A 13,827-nucleotide genomic window follows, 5' to 3' on the forward strand; every position below is an offset into this window, starting at 1 on the left:
AGGAATATGGTTGAAACATTCATTGAGAGTGTATTTGATCTTGGCCATATTATATTTAAATGCAGAGACCTTCATCACACCCTCATAAAATGTGTCTGTCCCAAAGTATTTTTTCTCTTTTGACTATTGGATTAGTCATCTTTCTTTTCAGGCAGGGGTCCCAAATGTGTGATATATACTTGACACTCGTATTTGACCAGGCAGTGAACAGAGTAGCAAGTGTTTACGTTTGTACTGGTAACATACTGTAGTCTGGCTATTTTGGTTTTTTTCCACTGGTCAGGATCATATTTTCCTTAGAAAGCAGAGAGCACAGCTGTGTCTGACTAGCACATTCAAACGCCACATTCAAGTAGAATTAGTTGCTTCTTTTCCTCCTCTCCTCATTCCCTGTTACCTCTTTTACCTACTGTGTCAATATGAGAGTCACATGTATGTTTCCACATATATAAAAGGACTCAATAGAGGGAAGGAATATGGTTTAAACATGAATTGAGATATCAAAATGCAGGGTTTTAAGAGTGTCTTAACACAGCAATAACATTGTTTCTTGGAACAGAATGGATTTGTTTGTCATCTAACTCACACTCTTCATAAGAGCTTAGGTAAACGGTAGCAGTTATTGGTGGTTTGCTAACGACTGAAACAAATGACTGAACAAAAAAGAGGTGTGGTGTGGTGTGGTGAAAGTGCAATCATACTAATCAGTGTGTCTCTTGTTTCCTGCCCGCAGCGCCAAACACTGCGCCGTATGGGAGTACAGGAAGAGCGGAAGTCCTGCTGGCCTGTCGGTACCTGATCCTGGCTCTCTCCTCCTTCATCAGTGTGTACTAGTGGAAGGGCAGCCATACACAATGACTGTAAAGAGCCCTTCAAGCATTTATGAATCCTTTGACAATGCTCATGTCTGGATCAAATCTAGTACAGTTTGTTGAAAGCAGTGTGGGATATAATCAGCATTACTTATGTGGGGATGATCGTTTTATTTCTGTTGAATTTCTCATCATGTAAATACTTAAAAATCGTTAGTTTTTTTATTTTGATTGTCCACTTTGTGAATCAGTGCTCATTGTCCCCTTTCAAAGACCATGAAAGCTCCGAAATGAGTTATTTTATTATTCTCTCACCAGGAGGTGGTGATGCGGAAATTGACATTTTCATCTCTGTTTTTGTAAATGGCTCAAAAGATGCCATTGTGTGTCCCTCAATACATCAATGCATCATTTCCATACCAATGTTGTGGCCAGTATTGAAAGTATACAGGGTTAAAAAGGAAAGCATCATTTTAGATACCATTCATTACAAATTAAGGTTAGAGCATGGTAGAATGATGACATATTTTGAGATGTGCTATTATAATAATACAATAGCTGAAATGCTGCACAATAGACATTGGAAAGGGAACATTTCAGACATATTTGATCTTGGCCATATTCTATTTGAATGCAGAGCCTTTCATCACACCCCCATAACATGTTCTCTGTCCCAAATAATTTTTCCTCTTTTGACTATTGGAATAGTACTCTTTCTTTTCAGGCAGGGGTCCTAAATGTATGATATAACTTGACACTCATATTTGACCAGGCAGTGAACAGAGTAGCAAGTGTTTACGTTAGTACTGGTAACATACTGTAGTCTGGGGGGGTAATATAATTTACATAATTACCATTTCATCAGAAAACAGCTCACTCATTTTCAATACTGAAGGGAAGACAGTTTTCCTCTCTGAGGACAATACAGTATACGTTTACAGTTTTTCATTTGTATTTCTATGGTTTGAGAGAGATGCGTTTACAAGTTTACAGAGGTCCTGAACATGAAGAGGAAGACCTCTGATGAAGGGATACTTAGGTATTAGTAAAGATCTTCCAATATAGTAACGTTTAAGACAACATTTAACACTGACTAACTCTGGATCTAGACAGATGGAAATACTTTCCATCCCGAAATTGACAAATAACATTCGCCTTCTAATTTAAGATCAAATATTTAAATAACCAAAATGGGATTGGTAAATGGAGGATAAAGAGGATTTATGCATTATGATGTGTTTCAGTTTGAGTTTTATGAATCATATCTTCCACAGGACAAGGGAATTATGTCTGCCAACTTCTTAAAACACAGATTGGTCTAATGAACAAAACGTGTACTATAAAACCGGAGACAACATAGCCATCGAGATATAAATCTGAAAGCACAAATACTGTACTTGCTGTTATTTTTGATTGTGTAGTGTTTTGTTTTTAAAATATATAGTGAAGACATTTTTGTTTGATTAATTTTCTGTTTTTATTATATTGTTTTTGCTGGAATTGTTTTCAGCCTGTTTTGTGGTAAATTAAAATACTACACCATATAATCTTGTTTAAATGTAAGTATGATGCAAAATGGGTCAGAAATATATTTATTATCTTCCTTTGTGAAAACACTGTAAAAAAAACAACAACAAAAAAACGATTTAAAACGTGAATCTGGATATGTGAAATTATTTCAATGAAGCACAGTATGGCATAGTTTATAATGTTGTCAATTCATTTAGATGCCATCACTGTTGTTGATTCTTGTCAAAACAATAGATTAAAAAAGAGATGTTTGCAATCTAATTATCTACTTTTTGAAACTGAGGTGGTGTGAACCAATATAACAGTATTATAGAAATGAGTAAATTGTGTGTATATTTGGAGAAAATAGGATTCCTTTTGATCTTATTGGTAGAGCCGGTGTGTAGTTTAGTTTTCACACACTTGTTTGATGATGTGCAGAGAGTATGATTGTGCTGCATGTCAAAATTAACCTGTGTTTTAAGGTGGCCAGTTTACAAATAATCAATACTTTTATGGGTAAAACCAGTTTTAAGAATGTTTCAGCTCTATGACAAAAAAAGAGCATTGCATACTAAAACTCACCAGGCTACATCCATTTGTGTTTTGTTTGAATCTAACTTGAGTATTTATGTGACAATACTGTGTTGCTATTTTCAAGTCTTAGTAAGAGTGGCACATTGGTGACAGCATGGAGTGTGTTGGTTGCCTGTCTAAGCAGCTCAGAACATGGAATTATTTCTTCATGTAAAATGTACTGTGTGTTCATTATTTTTGATTATACAATTTGGCATTAACCAAGACCATTTATATAGTCACTATTATTTGCAATTTCCTGATGTTAACAGACTTAAAATTACACATTTGAGTTAAAGAGCAACTGCCCTAAAAACCAACTTCTCCTTTTAAAAACAGCCTATGTGGTATCGATTTGAGTAAATAGGATAATTTTGGTCATAAAGTCAGTCTTGTCCAAAACCCAGATTTCAATAACTTAACCTCAAACCAACAATAAATTGTAGAAATTCATATACAAATATTGAAAGCATTTAATGAGACTTAAAGGTGTCCAACATAAAAATATTGTCCCATTTACATTGTGTAATTTTTTGACAGATCCTAACTAGCCCCAAAGATAGGCTATCCAAAGTCAAACCAACTCTGCCAGAGTCCCACACCAGCCAGCTGAAGCTAATTGGTGAATGAAGTTGGCTAGCAATAGCTAGCCTAGGCAATTTGAAGTTACAAGACCTGGTTAGACTGTTTCAAGTTATCTAGAACAGGGTTTTGCAAACTCGGTCCTGGGACCCCCCTGGGTGCATATTTTGAGTGAATGTGCAAACACTTGCCACGTGTGAACACACACATTTTTTTTCTTCACAAAAGTAGTGCTGTATTAGCGGACCGATATAGCTGTCTGTAGCACAGGTAAACAAAAAAATAATAATGAGCCCTCCCTCCTCCATCTATTGAGATGTTTCATAGACAGTGTTTGATGCGGACACCACTGTGCCACAGTCCACTATACCAATCCAGTATGCATTTGGGTAAAAAGCTTGTGCTGTTTAAATTAGACTAACATACCTGGGTCATGTTCATTAGGGCACACAACAGAAAAAAAACGCTTTAAAATGTTTTGCAATGGATAACTAAATTGAGTGTTTCTTATTGGACAGGAAGGAACTGGGTTTCTTTTTTGACAAAGAGATAAATTAACATGACATTTCCACTCTAACTTTAAGAGGTGGGTCACAACAACAGTTGCAATTTCAACAGAGGATAATCCAAATCAGAGTACATTTGAAAACCAAGGTTGTGTTTATTAGGCTTCGAGAGGAATGAACCATGTTCATTCCTCACTTTGTCAAAAATGAGGCCCTGGCACACATCTGCAGAGGTTATCCCCCTGTGAATAAGGTGACCTGTCTCTGTGCTAGCTGTTAACAGAAAATCATTCAGCTTTCACATTTCAGATAAGAGGATATTTAAGTATTCATGCAATTACGACCAGGCCAAGCTCTGACTTTTCCCATTGAGTTTTACCACTGCAGTATTGGGGACGACTTCAAAGAGTGCTCTTCAACTCACCTGATATTGTGATAATCCCTCAATTTAAATGTTCAACGCTTTGAATACAGAATAGAAGGCATTGTTTTGAATAATGAAACAACAGCTGTCAAATGAGTCCACAAGGGGAACAAGTAATGTACTGAATGTGCCTTTAAAGTATTTAAATAATACGTTAAATACCATATCCTAGCCTCATTTCTAAAACAATTATTGCACCTCTAGATAAGGCCCTTGGAGAAGGGTAATTTACAGGGCATAAGTATTTCAACAATATCAAAAGATTCATGATTGCTTAATCATTCCATATCTTGATTTTGCTGTATGTTATCGCTTAAATATCACCAGTCATATTAAGCTTTTCAATAATCCAAGCAATGTGCTACATGCAGGTTAAGCTCATTTGATCAGATGTGGATAATTTCCCCCATTTTGTCTGCAACTATTTGCTTGTATTGGGTTTATGTGGTAAAATGTAAAAAAAATAAAAAAAATGATCAGGCTTCATACAGTGTTTCATTGCAGTATGCTGTGAAAACAGTTTATTTCTTGTAGATAGTGTAATAGTTACATTCCAAGTAAAATACAGTAAAACAACACTCAGTTAGTCTAAAGCATCCTCAGCAAAAATCAATCCCCATCGTTATAGGAAGTCAATGACAGCACGGGCAAACCTTATTTAAGTGTGAATTTATTGATTACTGATTACCCCTGCATGGCTCCCAAGTGGCGCAGCGGTCATCTCAGTGCTAGTGGTGTCCCTACAGACCCTGGTTCGATCCTGGCCGTGATCAGGAGTCCCATAGGGCGGCGCACAATTGGCCCAGCATCGTCCGGGTAAGGGGTGGGTTTGGCCAGGGTAGGCTATTGTAAAATAAGACTTTGCTCTTAACTGACTTGTCTAATTAAAAAAGTACTCTACAATACTCAGACCTCAGGAAAGATATGATTTTTTTATGTAATATTGTTGGTGTACATCTCTGAGCGATGTTCTTTCAATTCCTGGGGTCATTTTATTGTGTATCTGAGCTATTGCCTTTCAAGCAGACAAAACTCGTCATACCAGCTGCCAATGGATAGAAAAGCATTTGACGTGTTAGTCATTTATCAGACTCTCTCTACAATTAGTGAAGTTTTCAGACCCCAAAAGTAGAATAATGTCCATTGAATCACAGTGCCAAAACCGAAGTGCGTGGCCACTCCCGATTGTTATCTCATCAACACACACGATAGTAATTAAAACAGCATCGTTTGTAAGTCTACTATTGTCTTGTAAAACATGTGTAACGGAGTTAAGAACATACCATAACCTCACTCCACAGCTAGCTTGAAATGTCCCCGATTGCGCATCTTCTGTATAGCTTGAACAGTTTATATTTTGTCATGCGGGCGGTCACGTGTGTTGCGAGGTAGAGGACACTGGTTCAAGCCCAGTCAGAGGCAAGTTCAGGGAGGCAAAGCTTTTATGCTAACCTAGCACACTGGCGCCGGTTATACAATCATACTTAGACTAAATGACCTGGAAGAGTTATTTTAAACCTGTTTATGCTATGTCAAAATTTGAGAATTTATATTGGTGACTGTTACTCAGGCGTTGAGTATTGAAAACAGTTTATTTCTTGTCCTCGAACAACTTGCTATTGCTTGATTGGCAGTATGAGAGGATATGCTGTTGTTTATCGAGATGATTAGGATGCTGTCCGGCCTCTTTCTTTCTTGCTTTTGCCTGGCTCTTCACAAAGGAATCTGTTGGCTGAGTGAATGGAGAATGGCCAGAGCCGTTCTGAGAGAGGCTATTCTTCTGACCCTGCGGTTAATAAAATCCTTCCTGTGCCTTTGTCAATTTTTACTGGCCGATTTTGTCAAACGCTGGAGGTGCTGCCTGCTCGGGCCCTCTGTGTCCACTCCCTGAGCAGCATACTGAGTAAAAACCTCTCTGTTTTTAAAGTACTCACATTCAACTCAGTGAATACGCTTGTAGCACAGCAGGCAAGAGCTCTCCTCGCCCCTGTCAACCCAAGCCACAGACCCCTTCTACATTTTTGATAACTGATCTTCAGGCGAGTCTTCATACAGCATTGTGTGGTGGAAAATAGTAATGTAAAAAATATATATAAATGGTTTGCAGCATCTGTCTTGAACTTTTCAAATTGTCCATTTTTTATTTGTGAGTGGCATGAATGTATCTCGCTGTTGATAGTATCCTTTTCGACAGTACAATAGCTGCTAAAAAGTGGAACGTGTGGCTTTAAAAGGCATACTATGAAGTATTTGTCAATCTCTCCCTTAATACTTTCACTGAGCTGGAAAATAAGTTAGCAAGGCACTGATGCAGAGACTCCGATAATGCTACATTTTAAAGCAAGCTATCTAATCATAGATAGTCTCCATGTGCAGTTGATGACTGAATCGCACAGTGAGAAATGTTTTTATGTAAACTTTGAGAGCAATTGGCAGTTTCAAAAAGGACCAAGCAGGGTGTTGTATACAAAATATCACTATGAAACTAAATACAGTACAATCCAATTCGTTTTTTGTTATTGTGCCTCTGATGGCACATTTTATTGTTTCATACTGAATGACATGGCAATTCCTGAGTTCTTGCCATGATGATCTTTAAATCATTGATTTAATCATAACCAACAACCACATGATGTTGAGTGTAAGAGGGAACAATTTATGACATTTCACTGAACCATTAGTTTCTATGGAATGAAGCACAGAGTAGACAACGATTTGCTTTTTCACCCAGGCAACCTTTCAAAATCAACACACTATCATTATTTATTCGAAATTTGTGACATGCACACGAAAAATACACTTTTTTGTTTGTATTACAAGATTTTCATCACAACACATTTAATGTGTATTACACGATCTTCTTTATAACGCATTTGTGTACATTATACGAATTCCAATTTGTTGTGGCTAACGTTAGCTTGACTAGCTAGGTGGCTAATGTTAGCTAGGCTAGGGGTTAAGGTTAGGCTTAGGAGTTAAGGTTAGAGTTAGGGGCTAGGGTTAGAGGTTAGGTAACATGCTAGCTAAGTAGTTAAGGGTTAAGGTTAAGGTTGGGAAGGTTAAAGGTTAGGGGAAGGGTTAGCTAACATGCTAAGTAGTTGCAAAGTAGCTAAAATGCAAAAGCTGTTGGTGATGAAATTCAAACACGCAACCTTTGGGTTGCTAGACATTCGCGTTATACACCGACCAACCTCCTTCCTATTTTATCTGTCTTAAGTAACCTACCATGTTTATCTGTGATTGAAAATAGTGTACTGTACACTAAAATGTTGACTTTTTTGTGTGCCTGTCACGAATTTCCAATTAGCAAGTATATTTCCCAATAATCTCTGATACTGGGGTCTTCGAAATATGAGGTGCAGCATTTCCTTGTCTTATATATCTTTCTCTCTGTACATATGTTTATTTCATTATATCCTTTTTTTTACAACGATGTTGATGATTATGTGGAGTAGATGGTTACACCATAACAAAAAATATTTGTGTAGATTAAAAAATGTGGCAATTTATTTCATCCTCAAATCATCATTTAGAAAATTTTGTGATGAGAAATTTGAAATGGTTATCTTTACTCAAATGTGTATGAAGGTCCTTTAGCCACCAGGGATATAGTTGTATATTTATAGGCTCTAGATCACTGGAATGACATATATGGCTTTAAGTGGCATTGATATATATATTGATATTTGTCAACAACAAAAAAAATCATGTACTTTAATTACTTTAAAGCTTACATTGTGTATAGCACGTATGCAAGTTAATTTTCATCATGTTTGATGTAATTTTTGTAGCAGTGGTTTGATACTAATAAATGGCAGTTTATGATGGAACTGTAGGATGCTCTGTATTGTCTGATTTGAGTCACCAGAGACACTGACACTGTGCACGTTGTTATTTCACAGAGAAATGTATGCAACATTTGTCTACCTAGATTTTAGGTGCTCAGGTATGAAGAGTACCTCCAACAAGGCTGAATTTCACTGTCCAGCCAAATCAAGTACAAGTGGCCGTTGACCGACACTTCAGCCCCTCTCAAATCATTAATAATGTCAGAGCTGAGAAAAGAGGGCTAAATCAGTGTGGTTGGCTGAATAACGGACTGGAACCAAAATCTGGAGACAGCAGTCCTCTGGGACCGGCGCTGAGTAGTCCTGCTATACAGTCTAATTGCCCCCCTCCCACCCACACATCTAATTTGCAGTGCCTGATGCTGAGTGCTACAGAGTACTGATGAAGTCTACATCACACTCTTTAGATCCCCCACGATTAAAAAACTGCCATGGTTTCACAGCTATTCTGTAGGTGGATAGAGCAATAATTATTCCAAACCATTGACTCTATTCAATCAGATCCGCTTTAGCCAACATCTATATAGCAGTGGAATTGTGTTAAAGCTATCAAATTCACAAGTGGCTTCTGACGGAGAGGAGTATATAATCCTGGTACCACTTCGGTAATAACTGGGTAATAAGATGGTAATAACTACATATTTACCAGGTAATTAGCTAGTAATTACCATTAGTGGTTACCATGTTGTTTCCCCCCTTTACATACATCCCAACCAGCCCACATAAAGCACAAATCATCATTCTTTGCATATGCACTGTTCTTCAAGGAAATGTACTTTATTATTTGGTTTGTGCTGTAACACAACCAGAGTCATCTGGGTAAATATAAATATCGCACTATTGCCACAATCTCACACTATCCCTTTTAAAAGTGCGTCTCGGCAGAAATATATACAGTGCCTTCAAAAGGTTTTCACACCCCTTCACTGCTTCCACATTTTGTTGTGTTAGGGAGTGAATGTTATTTAAAATAAGGGTTACATGGAGAAAATCAGACCTGTCTGAAATTAAAGTGGATGGCCCTCCCTTCAGCAAAATGCATTACAACCTGTAATTTAAATAGATTTTTCTTAGGATTTCATGTAATGGACATACAGTCGTGGCAAAAAGTTTTGAGAATGACTCAAATATTAATTTCCACAAAGTTGCAGCTTCAGTGTCTTTAGATATTTTTGTCAGGTGTTTCTATGGAATACTGAAGTATAATTACAAGCATTTCATAAGTGTCAAAGGCTTTTATTGATAATTACATGAAGTTGATACAAAGAGTCAATATTTGCACTGTTGACCCTTCTTTTTCAAGACCTCTGCAATCCGCCCTGGCATGCTGTCAATTAACTTCTGCGCCACGTCCTGACTGGCAGCCCATTCTTGCATAATCAATGCTTGGAAATTGTCAGAATTTGTGGGGTTTTGTTTGTCCACCAGCCTCTTGAGGATTGAACACAAGTTCTCAATGGGATTAAGGTCTGGGGAGTTTCCTGGCCATGGACCCAAAATATCGATGTTTTGTTCCCCGAGCCACTTAGTTAGGACTTTTGCCTTATGGCAAAGTGCTCCATCATACTGGAAAAGGCAATGTTCAGTCACCAAACTGTTCCTGGATAATTGGGAGAAGTTGCTCTCGGAGGATGTGTTGGTACCATTCTTTATTCATGGCTGTGTTCTTAGGCAAAATTGTGAGTGAGCCCACTCCCTTGGCTGAGAAGCAAACCCACACATGAATGGTCTCAGGATGCTTTACTGTTGGCATGACACAGGACTGATGGTAGCGCTCACCTTGTCTTCTCTGGACAAGCTTTATTCCGGATTCCCCAAACAATCGGAAAGGGCATTGATCAGAGAATATGGCTTTACCCCAGTCCTCAGCAGTCCAATCCCTGTAGCTTTTGCAGAATATCTGTCTGTTCCTGATGTTTTTCCTGGAGAGAAGTGGCTTATATGCTGCCCTTCTTGACACCGGGCCATCCTCCAAAAGTCTTCGCCTCACTGTGCATGGAGATGCACTCACACCTGCCTGCTGCCATTCATGAGCATGCTCTGTGCTGGTGATGCCCCAATCCCGCAACTGAATAAACTTTAGGAGACGGTCCTGGCGCTTGCTGGACTTTCTTGGGCGCCCTGAAGCCTTCTTCACAACAATTGAACCGCTCTCCTTGAAGTTCTTGATGATCCGATAAATGGTTTATTTAGGTGCCATCTTACTGGCAGCAATATCCTTGCCTGTGAAGTCCCTCTTGTGCAAAGCAACGATGACGGCACATGTTTCCTTGCAGTTAACCATGATTGACAGAAGAAGAACAATGATTCCAAGCACCACCCTCCTTTTGAAGCTTCCAGTCTGTTATTCGAACTCAATCAGCGTGACAGAGTGATCTCCAGCCTTGTCCTCACCAACACTCACACCTGTGATAACAAGAGAATCACTGACATAATGTCAGCTGGTCCTTTTGTGGCAGGGCTGAAATGCAGTGGAAATGTTTTTTGGGGATTCTGTTTATTTGCATGGCAAAGAGGGACATTGCAATTAATTGCAATTCATCTGATCACCCCTCATAACATTCTGGAGTATATGCAAATTGCCATCATACAAACTGAGGCAGCAGACTTGTAAAAATTTATATTTGTGTCATTCTCACAATTTTTGGCAACGACTGTACACAAAATAATCCAAATTGGCGAAGTGAAATATATTTTTTTTATACTTGTTTCAAAAAATGCAAAAAACGTAGAAGAGGTGCATACATATGTATTCAGCCCCTTTGCTATGAAGACCCTAACTAAGATCTGGTGCAGCCAATTACCTTCAGAAATCACATAATTAGTTAAAAATAAAGTCCACCTGAGTGCAATCTAAGTGTCACATGATCTCAGGATACATATATACCTGTTCCGAAAGGTCCCCGAGTCTGCAACACCACTAAGCAAGGGGCACCATGAAGACCAATGAGCTCTCCAAACAGGTCAAAGTTGTGGTGAAGTACAGATAAGGGTTGGGTTATAAAAAACTATCAGAGACTTTGAAGATCCCACAGAGCACCATTAAATCCATTATTAAAAAAATAATATAATATGTAACCACAACAAACCTGCCAAGAGAGGGCCGCCCACCAAAAATCATGGACCAGGCAAGGAGGGCATTTATCAGAGGCAACAAAGAGACCAAAGATTACCCTGAAGGAACTGCAAAGCTGAGATTGGAGTATCTGTGCATAGGACCATTTTAAGCTGTATATTCCACAGAGCTTGGCTTTACGGAAGAGTGGCCAGAAACATGTTTGGTGTTCGCCAAAAGGCATGTGGGAGACTCCCCAAACATGGAAGAAGGTACTTTGGTCAGGTGAGACTAAAATTGAGATTGTTGGACATCAAGGAAAATGCTATGTCTGGCACAAACCCAACACCTCTCATCACCCCAAGAAAACCATCCCCACAGGTAAGCATATTGGTGGCAGCATCATGCAGTGGGGATGTTTTTCATCAGCAGGGACTGGGAATCTGGTCAGAATTGAAGGAATGATGGATGGTGCTAAACATAGGGAAATTCTCGAGGGAAACCTATTTCAGTCTTCCAGAGATAAGAGACTGAGACGGAGGTTCACCTTCCAGCAGGACCATGACCCTAAGCATACTGCTAAAGCAACACTTGAGTGGTTTAAGGGGAAATGTCTTGGAATGGCCTAGTCAAAGCCCAGACCTCAATCCAATTGAGAATCTGTGGTATGACTTAAAGATTGCTTTTCACTAGCGGCACCAATCCGACTTGAAGGAGCTGGAGCAGTTTTGCCTTGAAGAATGGGAAAAAATCCCAGTGTCTAGATGTGCCAAGCTGATAGAGACATACAGTGCCTTGCGAAAGTATTCGGCCCCCTTGAACTTTGCTACCTTTTGCCACATTTCAGGCTTCAAACATAAAGATATAAAACTGTATTTTTTTGTGAAGAATCAACAACAAGTGGGACACAATCATGAAGTGGAACGACATTTATTGGATATTTCAAACTTTTTTAACAAATCAAAAACTGAAAAATTGGGCGTGCAAAATTATTCAGCCCCTTTACTTTCAGTGCAGCAAACTCTCTCCAGAAGTTCAGTGAGGATCTCTGAATGATCCAATGTTGACCTAAATTACTAATGATGATAAATACAATCCACCTGTGTGTAATCAAGTCTCCGTATAAATGCACCTGCACTGTGATAGTCTCAGAGGTCCGTTAAAAGCGCAGAGAGCATCATGAAGAACAAGGAACACACCAGGCAGGTCCGAGATACTGTTGTGAAGAAGTTTAAAGCCGGATTTGGATACAAAAAGATTTCCCAAGCTTTAAACATCCCAAGGAGCACTGTGCAAGCGATAATATTGAAATGGAAGGAGTATCAGACCACTGCAAATCTACCAAGACCTGGCCGTCCCTCTAAACTTTCAGCTCATACAAGGAGAAGACTGATCAGAGATGCAGCCAAGAGGCCCATGATCACTCTGGATGAACTGCAGAGATCTACAGCTGAGGTGGGAGACTCTGTCCATAGGACAACAATCAGTCGTATATTGCACAAATCTGGCCTTTATGGAAGAGTGGCAAGAAGAAAGCCATTTCTTAAAGATATCCATAAAAAGTGTCGTTTAAAGTTTGCCACAAGCCACCTGGGAGACACACCAAACATGTGGAAGAAGGTGCTCTGGTCAGATGAAACCAAAATTGAACTTTTTGGCAACAATGCAAAACGTTATGTTTGGCGTGAAAGCAACACAGCTCATCACCCTGAACACACCATGCCCACTGTCAAACATGGTGGTGGCAGCATCATGGTTTGGGCCTGCTTTTCTTCAGCAGGGACAGGGAAGATGGTTAAAATTGATGGGAAGATGGATGGAGCCAAATACAGGACCATTCTGGAAGAAAACCTGATGGAGTCTGCAAAAGACCTGAGACTGGGACAGAGATTTGTCTTCCAACAAGAAAATGATCCAAAACATAAAGCAAAATCTACAATGGAATGGTTCAAAAATAAACATATCCAGGTGTTAGAATGGCCAAGTCAAAGTCCAGACCTGAATCCAATTGAGAATCTGTGGAAAGAACTGAAAACTGCTGTTCACAAATGCTCTCCATCCAACCTCACTGAGCTTAAGCTGTTTTGCAAGGAGGAATGGGAAAAAATGTCAGTCTCTCGATGTGCAAAACTGATAGAGACATACCCCAAGCGACTTACAGCTGTAATCGCAGCAAAAGGTGGCGCTACAAAGTGTTAACTTAAGTGGGCTGAATAATTTTGCACGCCCAATTTTTCAGTTTTTGATTTGTTAAAAAAGTTCTCTGATCAGTCTTCTCCTTGTATGAGCTGAAAGTTTAGAGGGACGGCCAGGTCTTGGTAGATTTGTAGTGGTCTGATACTCCTTCCATTTCAATATTATCTCTTGCACAGTGCTCCGTGGGATGTTTAAAGCTTGGGAAATCTTTTTGTATCCAAATCCAGCTTTAAACTTCTTCACAACAGTATCTCGGACCTGCCTGGTGTGTTCCTTGTTCTTCATGATGCTCTCTGCGCTTTTAACGGACCTCTGAGAC

The 13,827-nt window shown here is 39.2% G+C and overlaps 1 protein-coding gene and 1 long non-coding RNA gene across 4 annotated transcripts in view; one reads left to right on the forward strand and one right to left on the reverse strand.

Moving 5' to 3' along the window:
* The window catches only part of negr1 (neuronal growth regulator 1), a 404,374-nt gene extending 396,130 nt beyond the window's left edge, over positions 1-8,244 (forward strand). For both annotated transcript variants that reach the window (XM_021599923.3, XM_021599922.3), the window contains one exon: positions 734-8,244. In XM_021599923.3, coding sequence (XP_021455598.3) covers positions 734-834 — 101 coding nt within the window. In that variant the 3' untranslated portion in view covers positions 835-8,244. The remainder of the gene's footprint in view (positions 1-733) is intronic.
* Positions 1-13,827, reverse strand: part of LOC149984059 (uncharacterized) — a 97,651-nt gene that overhangs the window by 14,784 nt on the left and 69,040 nt on the right. The gene's annotated exons all lie outside the window — the stretch shown is intronic.

The sequence above is a fragment of the Oncorhynchus mykiss genome, chromosome 4 (assembly GCF_057628025.1).
Source record: "Oncorhynchus mykiss isolate SJ-2025 chromosome 4, ASM5762802v1, whole genome shotgun sequence".
NCBI lineage: Eukaryota > Metazoa > Chordata > Actinopteri > Salmoniformes > Salmonidae > Oncorhynchus > Oncorhynchus mykiss.